General features: G+C 42.5%; 1 protein-coding gene across 1 annotated transcript in view; it reads right to left on the reverse strand.

Annotated features, from left to right (window-relative positions):
* Nucleotides 1-1,495: 1,495 nt before the first annotated feature.
* Nucleotides 1,496-23,116, reverse strand: part of LOC117551346 (calcium/calmodulin-dependent protein kinase type 1G-like) — a 31,786-nt gene continuing 10,165 nt past the window's right edge. The window contains 12 exon segments of the mRNA XM_034224189.1: nt 1,496-1,651; nt 1,960-1,983; nt 1,985-2,048; nt 2,150-2,228; nt 4,598-4,710; nt 4,953-5,028; nt 8,175-8,298; nt 8,399-8,454; nt 8,457-8,492; nt 8,495-8,529; nt 8,833-8,907; nt 8,988-9,113. Coding sequence (XP_034080080.1) covers nt 1,496-1,651; nt 1,960-1,983; nt 1,985-2,048; nt 2,150-2,228; nt 4,598-4,710; nt 4,953-5,028; nt 8,175-8,298; nt 8,399-8,454; nt 8,457-8,492; nt 8,495-8,529; nt 8,833-8,907; nt 8,988-9,113 — 964 coding nt within the window.

Genomic DNA, 23,116 nt, shown 5'->3' on the forward strand with positions numbered 1-23,116 from the left:
ATTTGAAAAGAAAACACAGCTTCTGTTTGTATGAGAGCAAAGAGCAAACCCAAATAGGATTTATAAACCCAAATAGGATTTATAAACACAAATAGGATTTATAAACACAAATAGGATTTATAAACACAAATAGGATTGATTTGTCAGCAGCAATACTCCACTGTGAACATTGCACCACAATTATTGTATTTGAATAATACAAAACGGAAAAAGGGTGAATGTTAACTTATTTATTTCTTTGTATTGCATCTGTTGTTGTGCAGAATCTGTAGTATTTAAATAAAGGTTTTTATGACTTTGATGCATTGCGTGGAGCTTCATGGGACATGTCAGCATGGTACTAGATACAAGTACTAATACCTATAGAATGTCACTACATGTGTTCATTTAGAATACTCCATGACATCACTAGTGGTGATAGATATTTTCCTCCAGAGTGTGGCACTTGATGAGTTCAGTTGTTTAACAACACAGCAGATCATTTACATATCACTGAAATCAAGTTTCATTCTCATAAATAAAATAAACCATCTTTTTGTAAAAATGGAAATCAGAATTATAACTCCAGCATGAATTGAAGATAACAATACTTTCCCTAAAATCTCCTTTGCATGTTTAAAAGTTTAACTCATAAATTCTGTAAGTCCAATGGTGAATATACATTAGGAATATTAGAAAAGATACAGAGCACACAAACAACATGACTCTGAAGCTTCAGTTTATAAAAATACGCGGTTACATTTCATAGCAGCCACGTCAGTCAATATAGAACCCGTAATACGTTTGCATATCTCACATGAATCTTTTCAAACAAATACATTTTGATGGTATTTATTTAGTGACATATTTAGAGTTATATACAGAAAAATAAATCCAATCAGCATAACAACAAATTGTATGAATTCTAAATGATGAATTCCTGTTGTTTCTGTTCCTTCTCATTATAAACAGGCCTTGCTTGTGAAAGTGTTTTTTTATAGTGCAGATACTCCATGTGTGTAAACCGCCAGCAGAGAGGAAAAAGCTGAGTGTCAACATCTTCATACCACGAAATGAGTGCCTTCAATTCTAACAAAAAAAAACACACATTTTTGAAAATGAGTTAGTATATGAACAAGTTGGTTTTAAAGAGTCATTTAACTAACATCTATATTCTGAACAAGAGTGATGACTCTTTACCTGCATGGGATTCATCTTGGTTAGGCAGCCAATCACATTGACAGAACACACTCCAGATGACTGATTGGGGAACGCGGTTTCTTCCTCTGAGGACAACTTTGGTCCACACTGCCACACACCATCATTTGGAAAGATTTATAGATAATCATAGACGATATGTCATCTGTTCAAACCTAGACCTCTGTACACAAATACAGTTACTTACAATATCAACATTTTTGTCTGGCTCTGGAACAGCTTCCCAACCTCTTGGAGGGCCTGAAAGCAGCCGTCAGTCTCTTGAGAGGAAGAGTCTTTGCTCTCTCTGGGAACTCACTCAGCACTGCTGGCAGGACGGACTTGCTGGCCCCCGGGACCAGGTTCCCGTTCGGGTCCAGGCCTTCAGGGCTGCAGGGATGTCGGGGGAGGGGCTCGGAAAGGAACCGACTGCAGTTTCTTCATGTTGCTGAACCACTGAGACTGCGTGGAAGGCCTTGATGTGGAAACGTGAAATACAAGCGAGAGATTACCACCGCTGCTACGTATGCCATGACAGTGTCTGGAAGTCAGGACAGCCCGGACAGGCAGGAGCTCCAACAAGCGTTTAGGACAGAGAGTGAATACACAGACTATACAGAGATGCTGTGAGAAACCAATGTGAGTTTGAAACATTGAACAATATAAATCTATTCTAGTAGACCTCAACAATGGAAATATGATCAGTAGAGATGGCCAAGACATGGGACCTTTAAGCTAAAGATGACATCGTAAGCTTTATTTATAAATAGAAGTGTGACTCACCTTCCATTTGGATTTGGTAAAGCTTTCTCTCCATCTGCTCACACACAGACTGAGAAATGTCCACGTCTTTAGCTGTGTTTTCAGCAATCCTGCAATCAAGTCAATGAAATTAGATCAACTGTGTGTGCGTGCGTGGGCGCGTGCGTGCGTGCGTGTGTGTGTGTGTGTCAGTCAGACAGAGAGGACTCACCATGGGTGTCTGAGTGCCTGCTCGGTGAGGAAGCGTCTTGTGGGGTTTTTATGCATCATATTCCTGATGAAGTCTTTGGCTGTTGAGACATGGAATGGTCATCTGTTAGTTGACGATATATAGAAAAAGTACTCCTGCTGTTAGCATAGAAATATACCCATTTGGTCACCTTCAATTTAATAATGTGTGAATCCTTTTCAATGTTACACACATTTTATACTGTTAGGCCCCAGCGAAACACGGCAACAATCTGAGCGCAGGACTCAGACGTAAAGATAACAAAAAAGAGACCCTTAAACCAGATAAAGGAAAAAACCGAGAAAGTATGTCATGTGAAAAATAAGCTGCGCTGAAATACAGTAAACCCATCCACAGGAAAGACTAATGCTTGGATGTTTGAGGAACATTGAGCCTTGAATAACTGGTATACATGTTTGTTCCGTTCTGTTCAACACAGCATATTAAGATTCGATAACAGAACTCCTTTTGATTCATTATACCATTGTATAAACACATAACATGGTGTTTAATTTGACTTATCCAAGTTCATTAATTCACTAATTATGTTGCACTGTCCCAGTGTTTCTGGACATTTTCATGTGTTGGTCTTCCTGTGGAGTGGAGGTATGTAACAGTCACTGTGCTAATGCTTAAGCTACATAACAGGAAATAAAACAGCAGGGAAAGTAGATCCTGTAATGCATTGGTTTTAAAATATCTATTTGCCTTTAACACCTCCTCTTCATCTTCATGTTCACTTTTCAAACATGTATTACATTTTCTTTTTGCATTTTTACTCAGGTTTTTATTTTTTTATTAGGTCCCGTCGTGCGCCGGACTCTGAGGAAAATATTCGTTGTGGCCAAACGGCGGTACTACACTTTTCGTATCAGTCGCTGGGCTCGGAAATACTTTTCCCATTGACTAACATCGGGAAAGAGACGTCTGTAAATCGTTGGATACTTTTTTTTAAAACTAAATAAACTACCCAGTATGAACATTTGTGCCCGGCACGTTCATGTGACGTGTCCAGTACTACATGAGTTTTACCTTTACCCATGGATGCACAATAAGAACAGATTATATGATTATATGAATACTTTCGTGACGTTTCTCTCTCTCAAAAGTTGGGCCATTTTGTCTTCATGCGCCAATTAGCAACTCTCATAGGAATGAACGAGGCCCCGCCTCCCACGCTGTATCCAGTTCTTATTATACATCCATGTATGTAATGTAATGTAATGTGCGGGACACACCAATCTGAGTAGGGCGACAGGACGCTCATCGACGGCCAGACATCTATCGACGGCCGAAATCGGCTTGGTGTGTCAGGACCTTGGCAGTCGAGTGATTTAGTAGATTAAGTCCAAGTAAAGTGTTTTGAATAAAAACGGATTAATCTTGTTCACTTGGGGGCAGCCAGCAAGTTGTGAACAAAACATGGACATATTATCATGTGTTATCATCAGGGCAATGTGGCCCAGTTCCCTTGTTCTTCTTAGATGGATAACTATAATTATTGTAGAGCAACAAGTTATTGAGCGCACACTCAAAAGAGACCTATTAAATGTCAGCTGGATCATGACCAAGATATTTGAGTGTAAACAGAAAAGCATGCATGCTTATAGATTCATTGACATATCATTAGACTTATGTCAATGAATCTTTTGCCCCAGTGCATGCTGTGATGCACTTTGGTTTCTTGGTAACCTACCAAGAAACCAAAATCATGTAATCAGCAATCGCAGATCAGCAATCAGCCAATCATGTAACAGAAGATTGTTATTCAAGAATAGACAAATGAATCCTCAAACTGCTTTTAAAGAACAACATTAACTTGATGAGAATGAACACAGTTCATAACTCAAAGTTAGCATGTAAAAAAATGGCCACATTTCAGGTCATGGTCCTTATTAGCTTCAGTTGCTTATTTATACATCAGGATGTTATGGAGCTACGTTATCATTCATTTGGCCAACTGATGATGTATGTCCAATATGCACAATTATTTAGGGAACTATCTGGTTCACCAGTTAGTCAGTTTGTTGTTTTAGAGCTTTTTTCACTGAAAACAGCTGCTTGCCAAGTCTACACAATATAAACCCGAAAATAATCCAAACAGTAAAGCTGCAGGACGGCCAGACAAACACTGAGCTAAAACTGATGAAAAAGCTCTGAAGAAACAAGGGGAGCTTCGGATTCAGGTGTAAATAAATGCTGATGCTCTATCTAACCCTTTTACTTTTTTATATTGATTTCACAATGTTACTTGGTTTTATTATTAAAATAATATACATTATAGACCAAGACTAAGCCACGGTCATTTTGAAAAGTGTCCAAATATTGAATACAAATCAGTACAATTACCAGAAGAGAAAGGACAGGGATATCAGATGTCAAAGCTGTTTGTGAAGACTGAGATTTTCATATTTGCTGCTGTTTTCATACCTGACTCAGAGATATCGTCCCAGAAAGGCGAATGAAAAGCGTACTCAGCCCTCATGATCTTTGAAAACAGACGCGTCTCGTTGTCTTCAAAGAATGGAGGGTAGCCGCAGAGCCTGCAACTCAGACACAGCAAGCTAACTCAGCTAATCCCAATTAATTATCCTCATCAAAGATATTTTACAAATGTAGATATGCCATGACTGTGGTATCAAACTTATGAGAAGAATATGATTTCTTAACAAAATCAATGAATTTACTGTAAAATCTCAGGCTCCTGACCTTTAGGTTATTATCTAAATGTTGTATTGGTTGTTTCCACGTGTTATGTTTTGATAGAGAACAGAAATGTGCTCACAGGATGTAGGTGATAACTCCAATGGACCAGCAGTCCACTGTTTTGCTGTAGGGTCTCTGGGCCAAAACCTCAGGGGCTGTAGAACCACAAAAGTAATTCAGCCAACAGAGCAAGAAGACATTCAAAATAGATACTTTTACCATGGATGTCTCTAATTTTATTGTTTTCCTTCTATTTTTCAAATAACAATGTGTACTTCATAACTGCTAATACATTAAGCATTTCACACATTTGAACATGTATCAAACATTCCAACGTATACAATTGTAAGCACATGCACCCTTCAACCCTACATTTTTTTTAATGAAATCTGATTTGACTGTTTGCTCCTCCAAGAATCACCACCTTTATCATGGTTCAGAGTGAGTAAACCTAGGAGCTGCAATGTCAGAGGTGATAGCTCCAGACTGCGATGTTCAGACCCAGTCACAACAGAGGACCACCTAGGATGAAATCTCGCCGGTAAAGAGTCTCGTGGCTGGGCCTGACCATGGAAATTGACACGCTACAGTACTTTATACTCCATAAAAAAATTGGAACTTCCTCTAGAGGAAGCGTAATTTAAAAACTTGGGGGAAAGCCTCAACCATATCCCTGGCAGAATGTGGTTCAGACAGCTGATCAGAATGCCTGCTGGGGGCCTTCCTCTGGAGGTTTTATGGGCACATAATGTGCTTCAAACTTGAAGCACATAGACTTTTATTGCACTATTTCACTTTTTTAAACTATTTTTCTATTTACTATTTACTTTGACTATATTTCTGTTTATCTGTTTAATTGTGTTGCACTGTTGGAGGAGCCTGTGACCTAAGATTGTCATTGTCATAACCAGGGCCGTATCCACCATTGAGGTCACCGAGGTCCGGACCTCGGTAATATTTTCCGAGCTGTATATAACAAAACTTGTGAAATAATTGCACTAAACAGGGTTCTTTGTAGTACTTCCATTTACTGACCATGGGGGCGCTGCATAACTACGTAGCCTCGATTAAAGCAAACAGAAGAAGACGACATATCAACAAACCTCCGCAGCCCGGACTTGAACCGGAGCAGCGGAGGAGTGATGAGGTATCTAGAGATCTGAGTCCAGCGGGCTGCTTGTGTTTCTGCTCATCAGGACATCATATGAGCAGCAGATCCTGTGTGAACGCTCTACGTTAGTCAGTGGACACCCGACAACATGCACACTAACTTATATTGCAGATATAGGCTATACTTTGGTTTAAATTGCGTGAATAAACTAGCTGGAGAGCTAACGTTAATTACATTCATCCAATGTCAGAAGGATTACCTTTTAACAAACGTTGTAATGTTTTTCTTTCATTTCAATTTGAGTAAAACATTGAAGATATAACATTGTATTGTTTTCTTTTTACACTGACTCAGATATAATGAAAAGACTACGTCAGTCGAAGCTCAGTGTTGGTAAGGAAGAGAAAGGAAGGAGAGAGAGAGAGAGAGAGAGAGAGAGAGGAGAGGAGAGAGAGAGAGAGAGAGAGAGAGAGAGAGAGAGAGAGAGAGAGAGAGAGAGGAGAGAGAGAGAGAGAGAGAGAGAGAGAGAGAGAGAGAGAGAGAGAGAGAGAGAGAGAGAGAGAAAGTGATGGAAGTCAGGGAGGAACTGCAGGTACAGTCACACAAAGAATGTAGGCTTAATAACCCCGTCTATTTATCTATATATCTATCTATTTATCTATTTATCTATAACAATAGTCTTCATTTACAATAGGCATAATTTTAAAACATACATCTATTGCAGTTATGATGTCATAATAACATACAATTGTATGAAACACAATTTTCTTACATCTTTGTTCTCTTTTGAGAATCAAACAAAACAGATTTAAATAAATAATGCAAACAAACAAGTGAAATGAACTAAATTGCTGAATTGCTTTTAATTCACTGGCAGGAGCGACAAGTGAGGAGGAGGAGCAAAAGTGAACAACGAGGGAGAGGTTGAACAAAGAGAGAGAGTAGAGGACAGAGAGAGTAATGAACAGGAAGAAGACAGAGAGACTAAAGAAGATGGAAGAGAGGCTGCAGGTTATGGAAAGGAGAGAGACATGGAAAATGAATGTTGACAATGTGTTGTGATCATTTTAGCCTCTTCTGCATGTCCAGATCATTAATAGTAACAATCAACTGATTAAAAATAATGTATGCTGCAGCCCACTGACATGGTTATCGATATATTATCCAATTTGTGACCCCCCACAGGACTTAAAAAGCACCTAACTAGATCATGAAAATCCCGGAAATCTCGGGGGAGTATACCCCCGGACCCCCCTAGCATGTTTGGACCTCGGTATTTAGGAAATCCTGGATACAGCCCTGGTCATAACTACACTGTAGCTATGTTCGTATGACAAAATAAAAAACCTTGAACCTCGAAGCATACTGTATCTCCTCGGACTGGGACCCTCCAGGAGGAACTGGTAAGAGTTGCTGAGGTTCTGACTGCCTTGCTGAGGAAGCAGATGTATGGTCTGCACTTGTACATTTTAATAGCATGCAATCTATATGATGCAACTTTAATGATTGCTCTTAATTTAATAAAGGGCGGTGTGGCAAAGTCTTGGCTTGGCAACTGGAAGGTCACCAGTTCAAGTCCCGGGAAAGACCAAGTGCTACCGAGGTGTCCCTGAGCAAGGCACCGTTCCCTACCTGGGCGCCGTACATAATGGCAGCCCACTGCTCCTAACACTAGGATGGGTCAAAGGCAGAGACATATCCGGCAGTGGCTCAGTCAGTAGGGGCTTGGACTGTGAGCCGTAGGGTCGCCGGTTCAAGTCCCAGAACAGACCTAAATATGGAATGTGGACTGCTACTTGGAGAGTACTACTGCTACTCCCAATTCACCTCCTTGGCCCTGCCGGGATGCCCGTGAGCAAGGCACCGGACATCCCCCTTCCCTCCCACTCCCATTGCTCCCCAGGCGCTGTACAATAGCTGCCGACTGCTCCTAGTACTAGACTCCTGGTACTAGGATGGGTTAAAAGCAGAGAACACATGTAACTGTGTGTGCTCTGCATGTGTGACCATTAAAGAGGGTTTCATCCCTCCGATTCTATCTAATTGATTTGTTTTATTTGTGTCACTAAATAACTTGAATAATACCACTTGTATTATATTGCCAGATAAAAACATAATTTGTTGTAGTATTATTTAAATGTACAATTGTATATCAGGTATAAATAACAAGGTGGCTTTTAAAAGACTCACCAACATATCCCGGCGTACCACAGGCTGTGGACATCACGCCGTGCTCCAACGTCTTCGACAGACCAAAGTCACTCACCATGATCTTCGCATTCTCGTCTGTGTTATAGTACAGCAGGTTCTCAGGCTGACCACAGACAGAGGGACAAAGAAAGATCAAAAGGAAGTTAAAGAAAGGGAAAGAGAGAAAATGCTGTAAACGTACAGATGTATTATTTGTGTATCACCTTAAGGTCCCTGTGTACGATGCTGTTTTCGTGCAGGTAGCTGACAGCCTGCAGCACTGCTTTATCACCATGCTAGCGTCCTTCTCGGTGTAACCCCCTTATCTAAAATGCGATCAAACAAGCTCCCCCACCTGACAACCCCTGCACACACACACACACTTCAGAACTTTGTGTATATGTAGATCGCACACACCACAATATACCAAGAGGGAAAATGTGTACAAAATCATGCACCACAACATTTAGAATCCCTTTCTGACTTTAGAGTGAAATTAATTTAAGGGGGGAAAGACACTATAAGCCTCCATACATAAAAGAAGCACACTAACCCTATGTTGTTGTTATTGGCAGATTTGCTTTACCCTCAATTAGACCCATTGTCAATATTTAGTTTTACCAAAGTAATAGTTTGTGACAGTTAGGAGTTCTCTTACAGTTGCATGACCAGGTAATAGTGTGTCCGGCTCTCATAGAAATCCTCCAGTCCTACCACATTCTCGTGCTGTATCCTGAAAGAGTAAGAAAGAGAATTAGGCATGAGTGTGAGTGTGTGTGTGTGTGTGTGTGTGTGTGTGTGTGTGTGTTTTACCTTCTCAGTACATTGATTTCATTTTCGAGGTTGCTATGAGCGAGGTGTTTCTTCTTCAGGCATTTCAGGGCGTACATTTTTCCTGTTCTCTTCTCTCTCACCATAAAAACCTCGGAAAAGGACCCCCTGCACAAAAACAGGAAGGACAGAATACACAGAGTGAAGTGTGTGTTAATGTGAAAACAATCCATAGAAATGGTCAACCATATTCAACTATTAGGGACAAAACTATTTGTCGTAATTTCTTCATTATCATTCAAGTTCAAAGCACTAGTTTTTGTGGTTTGAAATTACTTTACTTTAAGACACAGATATTGTCACAAGTTAGACACATATATTGTTGTTTGTTTGGTTTGGCTCATCTTAACTCTCCTGTCATTTCAGATCCCGCCTTCCTCCAGGCTCTTGCAATCAGCTCACTTCTCTCACCTGGTCTCCCCAGCCCTTCCCCTCACCTGTTACTTATTCCCTCATTACTCCACAGTATTTATACCACCTCACTATCACTTGTCCTTTGGCAGATTGTCTTGTCTTTTCTGCCAAGCGCTCCAGTGTTTATTATTCTCTAGCCTAGATTATTGTCCTGCCCGGTTTTTGACTAGTGATGGCAAAATGAAGCTTTGAATGAAGCGTCGAACCACTTGGACAATTGTGTCGGAAATAGGTTAATTTCTCGAAGCTTCAGTTACAGCGACCTCTCCTGGCGAAGTGGAAGGCTGCAGTGGGTTTAACGTATCTTTGCCTGGAAAAATATTCGATGCACACACACACTAAGACTGAATATCATGTTCTATTTGCAATTAAAGATTGATAATTGTGTGTATTGGGTTATTGAGAAGAGACTAGAGAGTGCTGGACATTTTTTTGGGAGGAGAGGGCCTTTTATCAGTTATTAAAGTATTAAAGTTGAAAAGCAATGATTAAAAGTTAATCTATTCCGGGCTTTGAACCAGCTGCGCGGAGGACATCACCACGTTCGGGCCGCCGGCTCTATCCACTGGGCTATCTATTCCTTAAACTATTGAACTGTTTTTATATTACTCATAATTGTCTTTGTTCACAACTTCTCCACATTTCGAAGTGTTTCCCGAGCCAGAACGACATATCTTTCTTCCTGGCTTGCTCTATAATGATACTACAATTCAAATGCAATACCAACAACAACTCAACAGCAACAACGCAAACTACGACAACAACCCACACATTGCGCATTGTTTAGAGCGGTCATAAAGTGTTGAAGCGCTCAAATTCGTCAGAATCGAGACGAGGCAGTGCATTGAATCACCTGATTGGACGGCGAACCAGTGAGTTGATTCATTCAGGAAATTAAGCAGTTGCTGGTTCGGACGTCACATGTCACGTGATTTGAAGCAGTTGCTGCTTCTGACATCATATGTCACGTGATTTGAAGTAAGCTTCGAATCACTGCTTCTATGGAATAGGAAGTCCAGGGTTGAAGCTCCGTTCGAAGCTTCAGTGTCAAACTGCCATCACTAGTTTTGACCCCTGCCTGCCTGCATTCGGACCTTGAGTTCCTGCCTGCCCCCTGTTTGGATTTGGTTGCCTGTCGGACGGATCACCTGGTTATGAGCCCTGTTCTGCCTGCCCCTTTTCGGATTTGTTTGCCTTACTGCTGGATTTCCTGGTTTTTACCCTGCATGTCCCTGACCTGATTAAACTGAACATTGCTAAACACTGGTTGTATCTGTGTCGTGCTATTGGGTTCTGATCTGTACCTGTGATCGTGACAGATATACAGTGGGGCAAAAAAGTATTTAGTCAGCCACCAATTGTGCAAGTTCTCCCACTTAAAAAGATGAGAGGCCTGTAATTTTCATCCTAGGTACACTTCAACTATGAGAGACAGAATGGGGGGAAAGAATCCAGGAAATCACATTGTAGGATTTTTAATGAATTAATTGGTAAATTCCTCGGTAAAATAAGTATTTGGTCACCTACAAACAAACAAGATTTCTGGCTCTCACAGACCTGTAACTTCTTCTTTAAGAGCCTCCTCTGTCCTCCACTTGTTAACTGTATTAATGGCACTTGTTTGAACTCGTTATCAGTATAAAAGACACCTGTCCACAACCTCAAACAGTCACACTCCAAACTCCACTATGGCCAAGACCAAAGAGCTGTCAAAGGACACCAGAAACAAAATTGTAGACCTGCACCAGGCTGGGAAGACTGAATCTGCAATAGGTAAGCAGCTTGGTGTGAAGAAATCAACTGTGGGAGGAATTATTAGAAAATGGAAGACATACAAGACCACTGATAATCTCCCTCGATCTGGGGCTCCACGCAAGATCTCACCCCGTGGGGTCAAAATGATCACAAGAACGGTGAGCAAAAATCCCAGAACCACACGGGGGGACCTAGTCAATGACCTGCAGAGAGCTGGGACCAAAGTAACAAAGGCTACCATCAGTAACACACTACGCCGCCAGGGACTCAAATCCTGCAGTGCCAGACGTGTCCCCCCTGCTTAAGCCAGTACATGTCCAGGCCCGTCTGAAGTTTGCTAGAGAGCATTTAGATGATCCAGAAGAGGATTGGGAGAATGTCATATGGTCAGATGAAACCAAAATAGAACTTTTTGGTAAAAACTCAACTAGACGTGTTTGGAGGAGAAAGAATGCTGAGTTGCATCCAAAGGACACCATACCTACTGTGAAACATGGGGGTGGAAACATCATGCTTTGGGGCTGTTTTTCTGCAAAGGGACCAGGACGACTGATCCGTGTAAAGGAAAGAATGAATGGGGCCATGTATCGTGAGATTTTGAGTGACAACCTCCTTCCATCAGCAAGGGCATTGAAGATGAAACGTGGCTGGGTCTTTCAGCATGACAATGATCCCAAACACACCGCCCGGGCAACAAAGGAGTGGCTTCGTAAGAAGCATTTCAAGGTCCTGGAGTGGCCTAGCCAGTCTCCAGATCTCAACCCAATAGAAAATCTTTGGAGGGAGTTGAAAGTCCGTGTTGCCCAGCGACAGCCCCAAAACATCACTGCTCTAGAGGAGATCTGCATGGAGGAATGGGCCAAAATACCAGCAACTGTGTGTGCAAACCTTGTGAAGACTTACAGAAAACGTTTGACCTCTGTCATTGCCAACAAAGGGTATATAACAAAGTATTGAGATGAACTTTTGTTATTGATCAAATACTTATTTTCCACCATAATTTGCAAATAAATTCTTTAAAAATCAGACAATGTGATTTTCTGGATTTTTTTTTTCTCATTTTCTCTCTCATAGTTGAGGTATACCTAGGATGAAAATTACAGGCATCTCTCATCTTTTTAAGTGGGAGAACTTGCACAATTGGTGGCTGACTAAATACTTTTTTGACCCACTGTAACTGTTTCCAGGATGATATCCCCAAATACTTCTCAATAAACCATAAGCATGAGCGTACTTTTATAGTCCTTAAAATAACTATGGATCTCTTCTGTGGACACCAGGTCTGCGAGATATTGAGAAAAGAGTTGCCCCAGGCATGACATGGGTCACTTTGTGATCCTAAAGAATAAATAAATAATAGATTTAACCAGATTTGAAAAAAGTTCACCAAGTTCTATGCTACCATCGGGATCTGTCCCCCCCCATCTAGGTACCACCTCACAAGTCAAATCTTTCCACTAACCAACCAATCAGACGGTAGCTTTCACTCACACACCAAACCGTTCCACCTCCTTTAACTTTATGATTTTTTTATTCTGCTCTCCAATGATTTTCACAATGCAACCTGACTGCAGCCGGATCTGCCCTACTGTGCTGTGATTGGCTATAAATAAAAGTCAAGCATCTGTTGTGTAGGGCTGTACCCGAATATCCATTCGTTGGAGTACTATTCGGGTTTCAATTTTGTTATTCGGATATTCATTTTGTTTGTTTTCCCCCCATTTTTTTTTCAAATTGAATTTATTGAAATCTCCAATATCAACGTAAGAGCTTGTGCCTCTTCAGGGGGTGCTAACACTTAACCATAAACGTTATCGTTTACTTTCTCCGTCTTTATATGTAGATATAGAGTGGCGAAGTCACGCCCATCTACTTCCGGTCCATTGGACCTTATTTCGGAAAAATTATGTATTGAAGTCAATGGAGAGAGAAAACGTATCTTTCGATCCCATTTGAATTGTGTCATGAATTACGCATATGATGTTTGTCAATCTTAAAAAATCATTTGAAAGAATCCACAACAAGTGTTTCTACACGGACCACGCGGTAAGCATGTTGTAACTTCCGGTTGTTGTTGTTGTCACCTCCGGTTATCCTGTGTGCCTGTTCTGTTGCTGATAGCTTATTATCTTAACTTAATCGATCGTTTTAAAACTCTTGATCACGGCAACTGCCTGACGTTGTAATCACACGTTACTACAGGTTAAGCACTCACAACTCTCCTTCTCTTAGCGACTGTAACTCCACAGTTGCCTACACTCTTTTCGGGTTTGCTAACGGTAGCTACTTTAGCTTGATAGCTAGCCATGGCTCTTTCCCCACCCTCGGGTTTGGTTACTTCCCTACCTCCTTTACTGGTACCGATACATGTGTTAAATGTAGTATAGTTGTTAGGTTGGAGGCGGGAATCATAGCCATAGAAGCCCGGCTCCGCTTAGAAAGTAACTCAGCTACAGTAAAGCCCATGTTAGCCGGTGCGGACCGGCAAAAGGTAGCTCCTCTTAGGCGTCCCTCGGCAACTCCCGAGCAGCAGGGAGACTGGGTGACTGTTCAGAAGGGGCATAACGCGAACCCCGCAGGTCCCCACCAACCCGTTCACGTATCTAACAGATATTCCCCACTCAGCGAGACACCCGCTGAGAAGCCAACTCTGGTTATTGGTAGCTCTATTATGAAACACGTGAATTTAGAGACCGAAGCCTCCACAGTCACATGCATTCCGGGGGCCAGAGCGGGCGACGTTGAGGCGCATCTTAAACTGCTGGCTAAAAATAAACGTAAATAGGATTGTTATTCACGTCGGTGGTAATGATGTTCGTTTACGCCAATCAGAATGCACCAAACTTAATGTGGAGTCGGTGTGTAGTTATGCTAAAACAATGTCGGACACCGTAATCTTCTCTGGTCCCCTCCCCAATCTGATCAATGATGACATGTATAGCCGCATGTCATAATTTTAGCGCTGGTTGTCTTGGTGGTGCCCAGTAAACAATGTGGGCTTTGTAAATAATTAGACAGCCTTCTGGGGAAAACCTGGTCTGATTAAGAGAGACGGCATTCATCCTACTTTGGAAGGTGCAAATCTAATTTCGGCTATTTACTCATTAAACTGAGCGCCCTCCAACCTAACAAGGCCACTGGCCACGACAATATCCCCTCCAAATTCCTCAGAGACACAGCAACCGCCATCTCACCAGTCATAGCTCACATAATTAATCTCTCCATAAAACAGGGAAAAGTACCCAAAGACTTCAAAATTGCAAGAGTAACCCCCCTGCACAAAAAGGGCAGCAAATTGGACCCAGGCAACTACCGCCCTGTTTCTATACTTACCTCCATCTCGAAAGTCATGGAAAAAATAGTGTATGAACAGGTCGAAAAGTACCTCGCGGAAAATAAACTAATCTATGAATTTCAATCTGGCTTTAGAACATCCCACTCCACTGACACATGCCTTCTTTATTTGAGCGACCACATCAAACAAGAGGTAGACGAGGGCAAGTACTGCGGCATGGTGATGCTGGACCTACAAAAGACTTTCGACACTGTCAATCACCCCATTCTGATTGACAAGCTAAAAGCAATTGGTTTTGATAAACTATCGGTGAGCTGGATGCAATCCTACCTGGAGGGGAGAGAACAGATGGTGGAGGTAAATGGTACTCTGTCCCCCCCCCTCCCAGTGAGCTGTGGTGTTCCACAAGGAAGCATATTAGGTCCGTTACTGTTCCTAATTTATGTAAATGACATGACATCAGCATGTGACTGCAACTTGTTCCTGTTCGCGGACGACTCAGCCCTGCTGGTCTCTGGCAGGAACAGGTTGCAGGTTGAAAAGACCCTCAGCTCCGAGCTCGGCAGAATCTGCACCTGGCTCGCCGATAATAAATTATCATTACACCTGGGTAAAACAGAGTCCATTCTCTTCGGTTCGAAACATAATCTCAGCAAATCCGACGACTTCTCAGTTGCAGTGGGCGACATAATTCTCACAAGTAAGAAGGAAATGACATACCTAGGATCTATTCTTGAGGCAAACCTCTCCTGTGACAAAATGGCATCCAATGTAATAAAAAAAGTCAATCAAAGAACTAGATTCCTATACCGGATCTCCTCTCTGGTAAACAAAAACACCCTGAAGACTCTGGCAGGAGCACTCATTCAAGGGTACTATGACTATGCTTGCACGTCATGGTACCATAGCACCTCCAAGGCGCTAAAAATAAAACTTCAAACATCGCAAAATAAACTGGTCAGACTACTGCTTGACCTTTCATCTAGAACCCACCTCACCTCTGCCCACTTTGACAACCTAGGATGGCTTAGAGTAGACGACAGAGTACAGCTACTTGCAATGGGCCTGGTCTACAAGATCCACTACACCTCTATGGTACCCATGTACATGTCAAAATTCTTCCCAAAGGTCAAGGAATACCATGATCATAACACCAGAGGGAGCTCCACAAATCATATGAAACCCAGATTTGGCACAAAAAAGGGGGAATACACGTTTCGCAATTATGCCACATCAAGGTGGAACGCTCTTCCCACAACTGTAAAGGAAAGTAAAACTATACTTACCTTCAAAACCTCTCTTAAAGAGCACCTTCGGGGGAGAGCATTGCAAAACTGGCCCCGGTAATGGTACAAATCTCAACCTGTCGTTCAATGGACAGCTTCCCCCCCCATCTATGTATATACTCGCATTTTAGACTCTGTTACTAACTGTATATCTGTAGACTTGGTATGTCTTAAATGTCCGGTTAGGATGTATTAGAACGAAATCTAAAATGAAAATTGTAAATAAGCAATCTGTATGTAAAATACCACCTGTATGTAAATTGTAAATAAGCCATCTGTATGTCAAATATGTCTTATATGTCTTAAATGATATGATTAATTGGAAATGGGGGACCCTGATGTAAACAGGACGAAAGTCTTTCTCTGGTCTGCATCCCCTTAACAATTGTATGTTTTGAGCTGTACTGTACTGTACCCAAAATACAAGCTGTTAATAAACTTTTCAATCAATCAATCAAACATTTCAGGGCTTTGAGGACTTAATCCATGACAAACTGGAGTTGAGACCAGGAGGCGGAGTCGCAGTCTTACACGCTTCTCTGCGCTCTCTCCTAGGCAGTCATCCATAGGAATCCCAATATTAACGATGTGTGTGTCTGCCCAAGGACAATTTAAGGTAAAACCTAATAGAGGTGTCATACATAATAACCTAATAAAAGTAAATGTAACAACTACTCCAGTGCAACAAAACAGGAAGATTAAATGTGGTCTCTTAAACATAAGATATCTAGCATCTAAAGCAATATTGGTAAATTATTTAATATCCGATTATAATATTGATATATGCTGTCTCACTGAAACATGGTTGAGACATGAAGAATATGTCAGCATAAATGAGGCCACTCCACCCAGCCATATCAATACTCATATTGCCCGAGGCACGGGCCGAGGAGGTGGAGTTGCAGCAATCTTTGACTCAAGTTTACTTATCAATACTAAACCAAAATTAAATTATACCTCCTTTGAAAGTCTCGTTTTTAGTCTTACGCATCCAAACTGGAAAACTTTGCAGCCAATCTTATTTGTTACATTGTACCGTGCACCAGGTCCTTATTCAGAATTCTTATCAGAATTCTCTGAGTTTTTATCAACTTTGGTTCTTAAAACAGATAAAGTAATTATCGTAGGTGACTTTAATATTCATGTTGACGATGATAAAAATAGCCTTACTGTTGCATTTAACTCTATATTAGATTCTGTTGGTTTTTGTCAGAGTGTAAATAAACCAACCCACTGCTATAATCACACTCTCGACCTTGTTCTGACTTATGGTATTGAAATTGAGCAACTATTAGTCGTACCGCATAATCCTGCTTTATCCCACCATTTCTTAGTAACTTTTGAAGTACTGCTACTAGACTACAAAGCATTAGTCAAAAGCTCCTGCAGCAGAAACCTATCTGTTAGTGCTATAGCCAAATTTAAGGAAGAGATTCCACCAATACTTAACTCGATAGCATGTCTGCATGTAAGGGAGGAAACTTATACAAAATGTACACCACCCCAAATTGATCATGTTGTTGATAGTGCTACAGATGCGCTGCAAATAAAATTAGACTCTGTTGCTCCTTTGAAAAAGAAGAAAATAAAACAACATAGATTAGCTCCATGGCATAATGCCGAAACCCGCAAAATAAAGCAAAAGTCGAGACAACTTGAAAGGATATGACGTTGAAGAATCTCGTTTAATTTGGCATATTACTCTCAATGAATTTAAGAAAGCACTGCGTAAAGCGAGAGCAGCCTACTACTCTTCATTAATAGATGAGAATAAGAATAATGCAAGATTTCTTTTCAGCACTGTAGCCAGGCTGACAGAGAGCCATAGCTCGATTGAGCCTTCTATTCCCATAGCACTCAGTAGTAATGATTTTATGTGCTTTTTTAACGATAAAATTGTTACTCTTAGAAACAAAATTAATGACCTCTTGCCTTTGACCAGTATAGTGTTATCAACAGCTCCCGGAAACGTAAGTTCTAATATTACACTAGATAGTAAACTAGAATGCTTTTCAGCCATAAACCTTGAACAATTAAATTCAATGATTCTCTCTTCTAAACCATCAACGTGTATGTTCAGGGCCGCCCCTGGCCAACTTGGGGCCCCAAGCGACATTGTGAGATGAGGGCCCCCCCCCCCAACCGACAGGAGTGAAAAAAAATGTTTTGGTAACAAAGTAGGCTACTTTGCAAATATCATTCCTGTTTATTATTATTATTATCAACAGTTACTTTTTTATACAGTGAGGTAAATGGTAAATGTGCATGTATGTCGTTCAGTATGCGTTTACAGATGAATACGTCTGCATTTCCTGCCAAATACTAGCCTCAAAAAGATTAAAATATAATTAATGCAAATAAACTACTTCTACTAATAATAATAATCATAATCAATTCAATAATATAAATACTATATTATTTTATTATAATATAGTTGTAATATATTCAAGACAAAACATGCTTATGACATGCTCAAAAACTGATATTTCTTAAATCTGTATTCAAATGTAGTTCCCTCTGTCATTAATGTATCAACAACTTCACACACATTCCTATCAGGCCTACAGTATTTCTCTGTGTTGTGGTTGACATGATGATGACTGTTAGGAGTTAAGGGGAGAGGCTGAGCATCACCATGAAATGTGCAAATTCACATAAAAATGAATAAAAGGGGGAAAAATGCTCCATGTTTTTTAGGCTGTAAACTTTAACTGTTATGTAAGCATCAGACAGACAGTGTATCACTCTTCCTCCTGTACATCAGCAGATAAAAGGCATCACATACTTGAATGAATGGTAAATAAAGAATGCTGGAAATAACTGCATCTCCATTAGCCTGTATGCTATGCAGAGACTGCCTTCTTCATGTCGTGAATTGCAGCTGATGTTTTAATATGGCAATTGGCTATTTGACTTATACAACATTCGCAAGTTGTACATTTGACTCATACAATAACCCACCTTCGAGTGATGCTCTAGTTTCTTCATGTTTTGTTTTTTTTCCCTCTTGCTTGCGCCGGACTGAAACTGTCTTTTCACCGACATCTCTTCACCTGCACTAGTGGCCGTATCAAAGCCGTGATTGGTCAGATGTCGATTCATTGCAACGGTGTCGGGTTACAGACGTGCTCCCCTTGTCACCTCTCACTCTCGCGGGGGGTGCGCGGAGAACTGAGCGGAGAACTGAGCACAGCAGCTGAGGCCCTCTGGGCGGGGCCCCCTGCGCAAGGCGGGGCCCCATGCAGCCTGCGTGATTGGCCTGTAGGGAGGGGTGGCCCTGTGTATGTTAGACCCGATTCCAACTAAGCTGTTGAAGGAAGTTTTTCCATTAATTAGCACTTCTTTATTAAATATTATGAATATGTCTTTATTATCAGACTATGTTCCACAATCATTCAAAGTAGCAGTGATAAAACCGCTTCTTAAAAAGCACAACCTCGATCCAGAGATTTTAGCCAACTATAGACCTATTTCTAATCTTCCGTTGCTCTCAAAAATTCTTGAGAAAGCGGTCGCAAAACAGTTGTGTGATTACTTAAAAAACAATGATTTATTTGAAGATTTTCAGTCTGGCTTTAGAACACATCATAGCACAGAGACAGCTCTGGATAAAGTCACAAATGATATTCTAATAGCCTCAGACAAGGGACTTGTCTCTATTCTTGTTTTGCTCAATCTCAGTGCTGCATTTGATACTATCGAACATGATATCTTATTGCAAAGACTAGAGGACTTAGTTGGCATACAGGAAACTGCTTTAGGCTGGTTTAGGTCCTATCTATCTGAACGCTCTCAGTTTGTACGTGTCAACGATGAATCTTCCACGCAAACCAAAGTTAGCCATGGAGTGCCACAGGGCTCAGTGCTCGGACCTATTTTGTTCACATTATATATGCTTCCGTTAGGCAATATTATAAGGAATCATTCTGTACATTTTCATTGTTATGCGGATGATACTCAACTATATTTATCAATCAGGCCTGATGAAATGAATCATCTAAATAAAATTCAAGACTGCCTCAAGGACTTAAAAACGTGGATGACCTTAAACTTTTTGATGTTAAACACGACCAAAACGTGAGTTTTAAACAAAGTTATTGTACTTGGCCCGAAGAATCTACGAAACAAATTATCTAAAGATATACTAACTATGGATGGCCTTAATTTGGCCTCCAGTGAGACTGTAAGGAATCTTGGTGTTATATTTGATCAGGATTTATCCTTTAACGCCCACATAAAATCTATTTCAAGGACCACCTACATCCATCTACGTAACATTGCAAAAATCAGGCATATCTTGCCTCAAAACGATGCAGAGAAACTAGTCCATGCATTTGTTACTTCAAGGCTGGATTATTGTAACTCCTTATTATCAGGGTGTACCAAGAATGTGTTACTTCACAGTTTTACGACACATTTTTATTTTTTTTACTTGCAAAATTATCTTTTGAATTGACAAACATCATATGTGTAATTCGTGGCACAATTAAAACCGGATCGAAAGATAATCTTTCTCTCTCCATTGACTTCAATGCATAATTTTTCCGAAATAAGGTCCCATGGAGCTCCCCCGGAAGGGGAGGGACTTCGCCACTCTATCACTTTTCTCCGTTAATCTCCGTCATGTTGTTTCCAATGCAACAACAACTTCCAGTCAACTGCGCTAACTCTCCTTCAAAATAAAAGCATGTCCATAAATAGGAAGCCAAGCCAAATTACACTTAAGACATATACAACTGCAACGAAAGTAACAAACACAATGCAACATCCTTTTCAATTTTAAAGAACACAAATTGGGTTACATTAACAAATAACTATAAAACAACAATACTGTAGAATAACCAAATGAATGCCGTGAATACACCGAAATACAGGTGTGGAAGCAGTTCGCTGCTGATTATACTATCATCCTACACCTCTCTTCAGCGAGCGATATGGACAGACAGTGCCCTGAGTAGAGGGTTCCGCCTGTGCTAATATAACAAGGGTTACAATACGTAACCCAACGTTATATCCCCCCGAGGGGGGGACCCTCAGAGGGCCCGGGTAAGGCGAAGGCACATTACGTCCGGGGAGGGGGTCAGATACCAACTGACCCACAGCCCCCCCCCCACTACAAATCCTGTGTTGCCCCAGCAAGCACAGACGAGGAGAAAGAGCCAGACATGTCCAAGAGATAAAACCTTATGAAGGGGCCTGGTGTCGACCAAGACGCCGCCGTGCATATATCCTCCACACTCACACCGTTGAATAAGGCTGTTGACACAGCCACAGCCCGTGTGGAGTGTGCACGAATCCCCGTGGGGCAGGCTCTCCCCGCCTGTCCGTAGGCATGTGCAATGCACTCACAGAGCCAGCCTGCCGGGCGTTTCTTGGACAGAGCTTTCCCGATCACACCGCCCCCGAAGCACACGAACAGCTGTTCAGTGCGTCTAAGGGCAGCTGTGCGCTCCACATAACAAGCTAGCGCACGCACCGGACAGAGGAGGTGCAGTTTAGCCTCCCTGGCCCCACCATGGGGGGGAGACTAAAACCCCCCAACTGAATAGCCCTCAACCAGAACGCACTCCTTAGGTTTTTAGGCACAAAGAAGGGGTTCATCTGAGTGTCGCGCCGCGCTGGTCACCCCGAATTAGTAAACAACTCGGGTGCACCGACAGAGCAGTTAACTCGGACACTCTTTTGGCTGACGTTAAGGCAAGAAGCAAAGCTATTTTCCACGACAATGCTTTCAGAGAGGAGAGCTCCAGAGGCTCAAATGGTCCCGAGTCCAGAGCCTCGAGCACTAGGGGAAGGTCCCACTGCGGGGTGGAGACGTGCACTACAGGGCGCAGTCTCCTAACCCCCTGTAAAAACCGCGACATCAGTGGTTGACTAAAGGCTGACCTGCCACCAAATCCCTCATGACAGGACGAGATGGCTGCTGCATACACCTTCACTCTGAAATGCGCCAGCCCTTTGTCCACCAGTAACTGTAAGAAGGACAAAACAGAGCCTAGCTCACAAGATAGGGGCTCTATTCTCTGCTCCTCACACCATCGCTGGAATCCCAGCCACTTTGGCCTGTAACAGGCTGTGGTGGATCCAGCTCTAGCTGCCTGGATAGACTGAATAACACTGTCAGATAATCCACCCTGTCTCAGCCTGTCCCTCTCAGGAGCCAGGCCTGGAGAGGTTGGCCGAGAGTGGGTAACGCCCCGATTGCACCTGCCTCTTGAGACATCGCCCCCCAGAACTGGGGAACCGCCCAGGGCTGGCCCACCTTTATCTGTGTCACTTCTGAGTACCACAGCGCCCTGACGCGGTCCAGAGCCACTAGAATGACTGACAGACGTTCTCGGCTCACCCTCCCCAAGAGAGGGAGAATAAGACGCAGCGGTGGAAAGGCGTATAGCAGCTTCCTTGGCCATGGCTCGTGTGCAAACGCGTCCACCCCCAAGGGAGGGTAGTTGCTCAGGGCCATGGAGAACCACAGGGCACAGTGGTTGTTGCGCCGGCAGATCTGCTTCACCACCTCCAGGGGGAAGCGTCCATTCACCTGGCAGGGGGCCGCCCCTCGACCTGAGGTTGGTCCCCCTGTGCTCCAGTCCCGGGTAATGGAGGGCTCTCAGAGAGAACACCACCTCTGAAGCCCATAACCACAGCCTCAACAAGGCGGCGGAGCGGATAAGCCACTGTGGTGCTGTTGTCGCTCCTGACCATTACATGTCTCCCTTGAATTAGGGGCATGAAATGCTGGAGGACTAACACTACCGCCCGTAGCTCTAGGAGGTTGCTGTGTCGAGACTCTGTTAGAGCCCAGCACCCACCTATAGCCCTCTTCAGGCAGGTCTCTCCCCATCCTGTTCTGGATGCGTCTGTGAACACTGTGATGTAGGAGGTCATCCGTCCCAGTGGAGACCCCCTCTGGAGGTGATCCTGGGACCCCCAAAACCGGAGGTTGCCCACCACTGAGGGGGGGATGGTCACCAGCCGCCGTTTGTGCCTCTTGGGATTCAAACGCAGGCTGGAGAACCACCTCTGCAGGCGGCACATATGCAGTAACCCCAGCGGGACCACAATGTGAGCAGCCGTCATGAGACTCAAAGTCTGCATGACAGTTAAAGCTGTCACTGTCGCAGCCTGTGAACCGCCCGGAGAAGGGACGCACTTCTGCTCTCTGACAGGGTGACGCGTAGCGCGCCTGCCTCTTTTTTTCAATTGATCGCAAAGCCTAATTTGGTTAGGTGTGTGATCAATTGTGCTGTGCAAAACATTGCCTGTTCCCGGGACCCAGCCATGACTATGAGGTCGTCTAGTAAAAGAAAACTCTCATGCCGTGGGAGTGCAACGGTTTAAGCGCTGTGGCTACACATTTGCTG

The sequence above is a fragment of the Gymnodraco acuticeps genome, unplaced genomic scaffold (assembly GCF_902827175.1).
Source record: "Gymnodraco acuticeps unplaced genomic scaffold, fGymAcu1.1, whole genome shotgun sequence".
NCBI lineage: Eukaryota > Metazoa > Chordata > Actinopteri > Perciformes > Bathydraconidae > Gymnodraco > Gymnodraco acuticeps.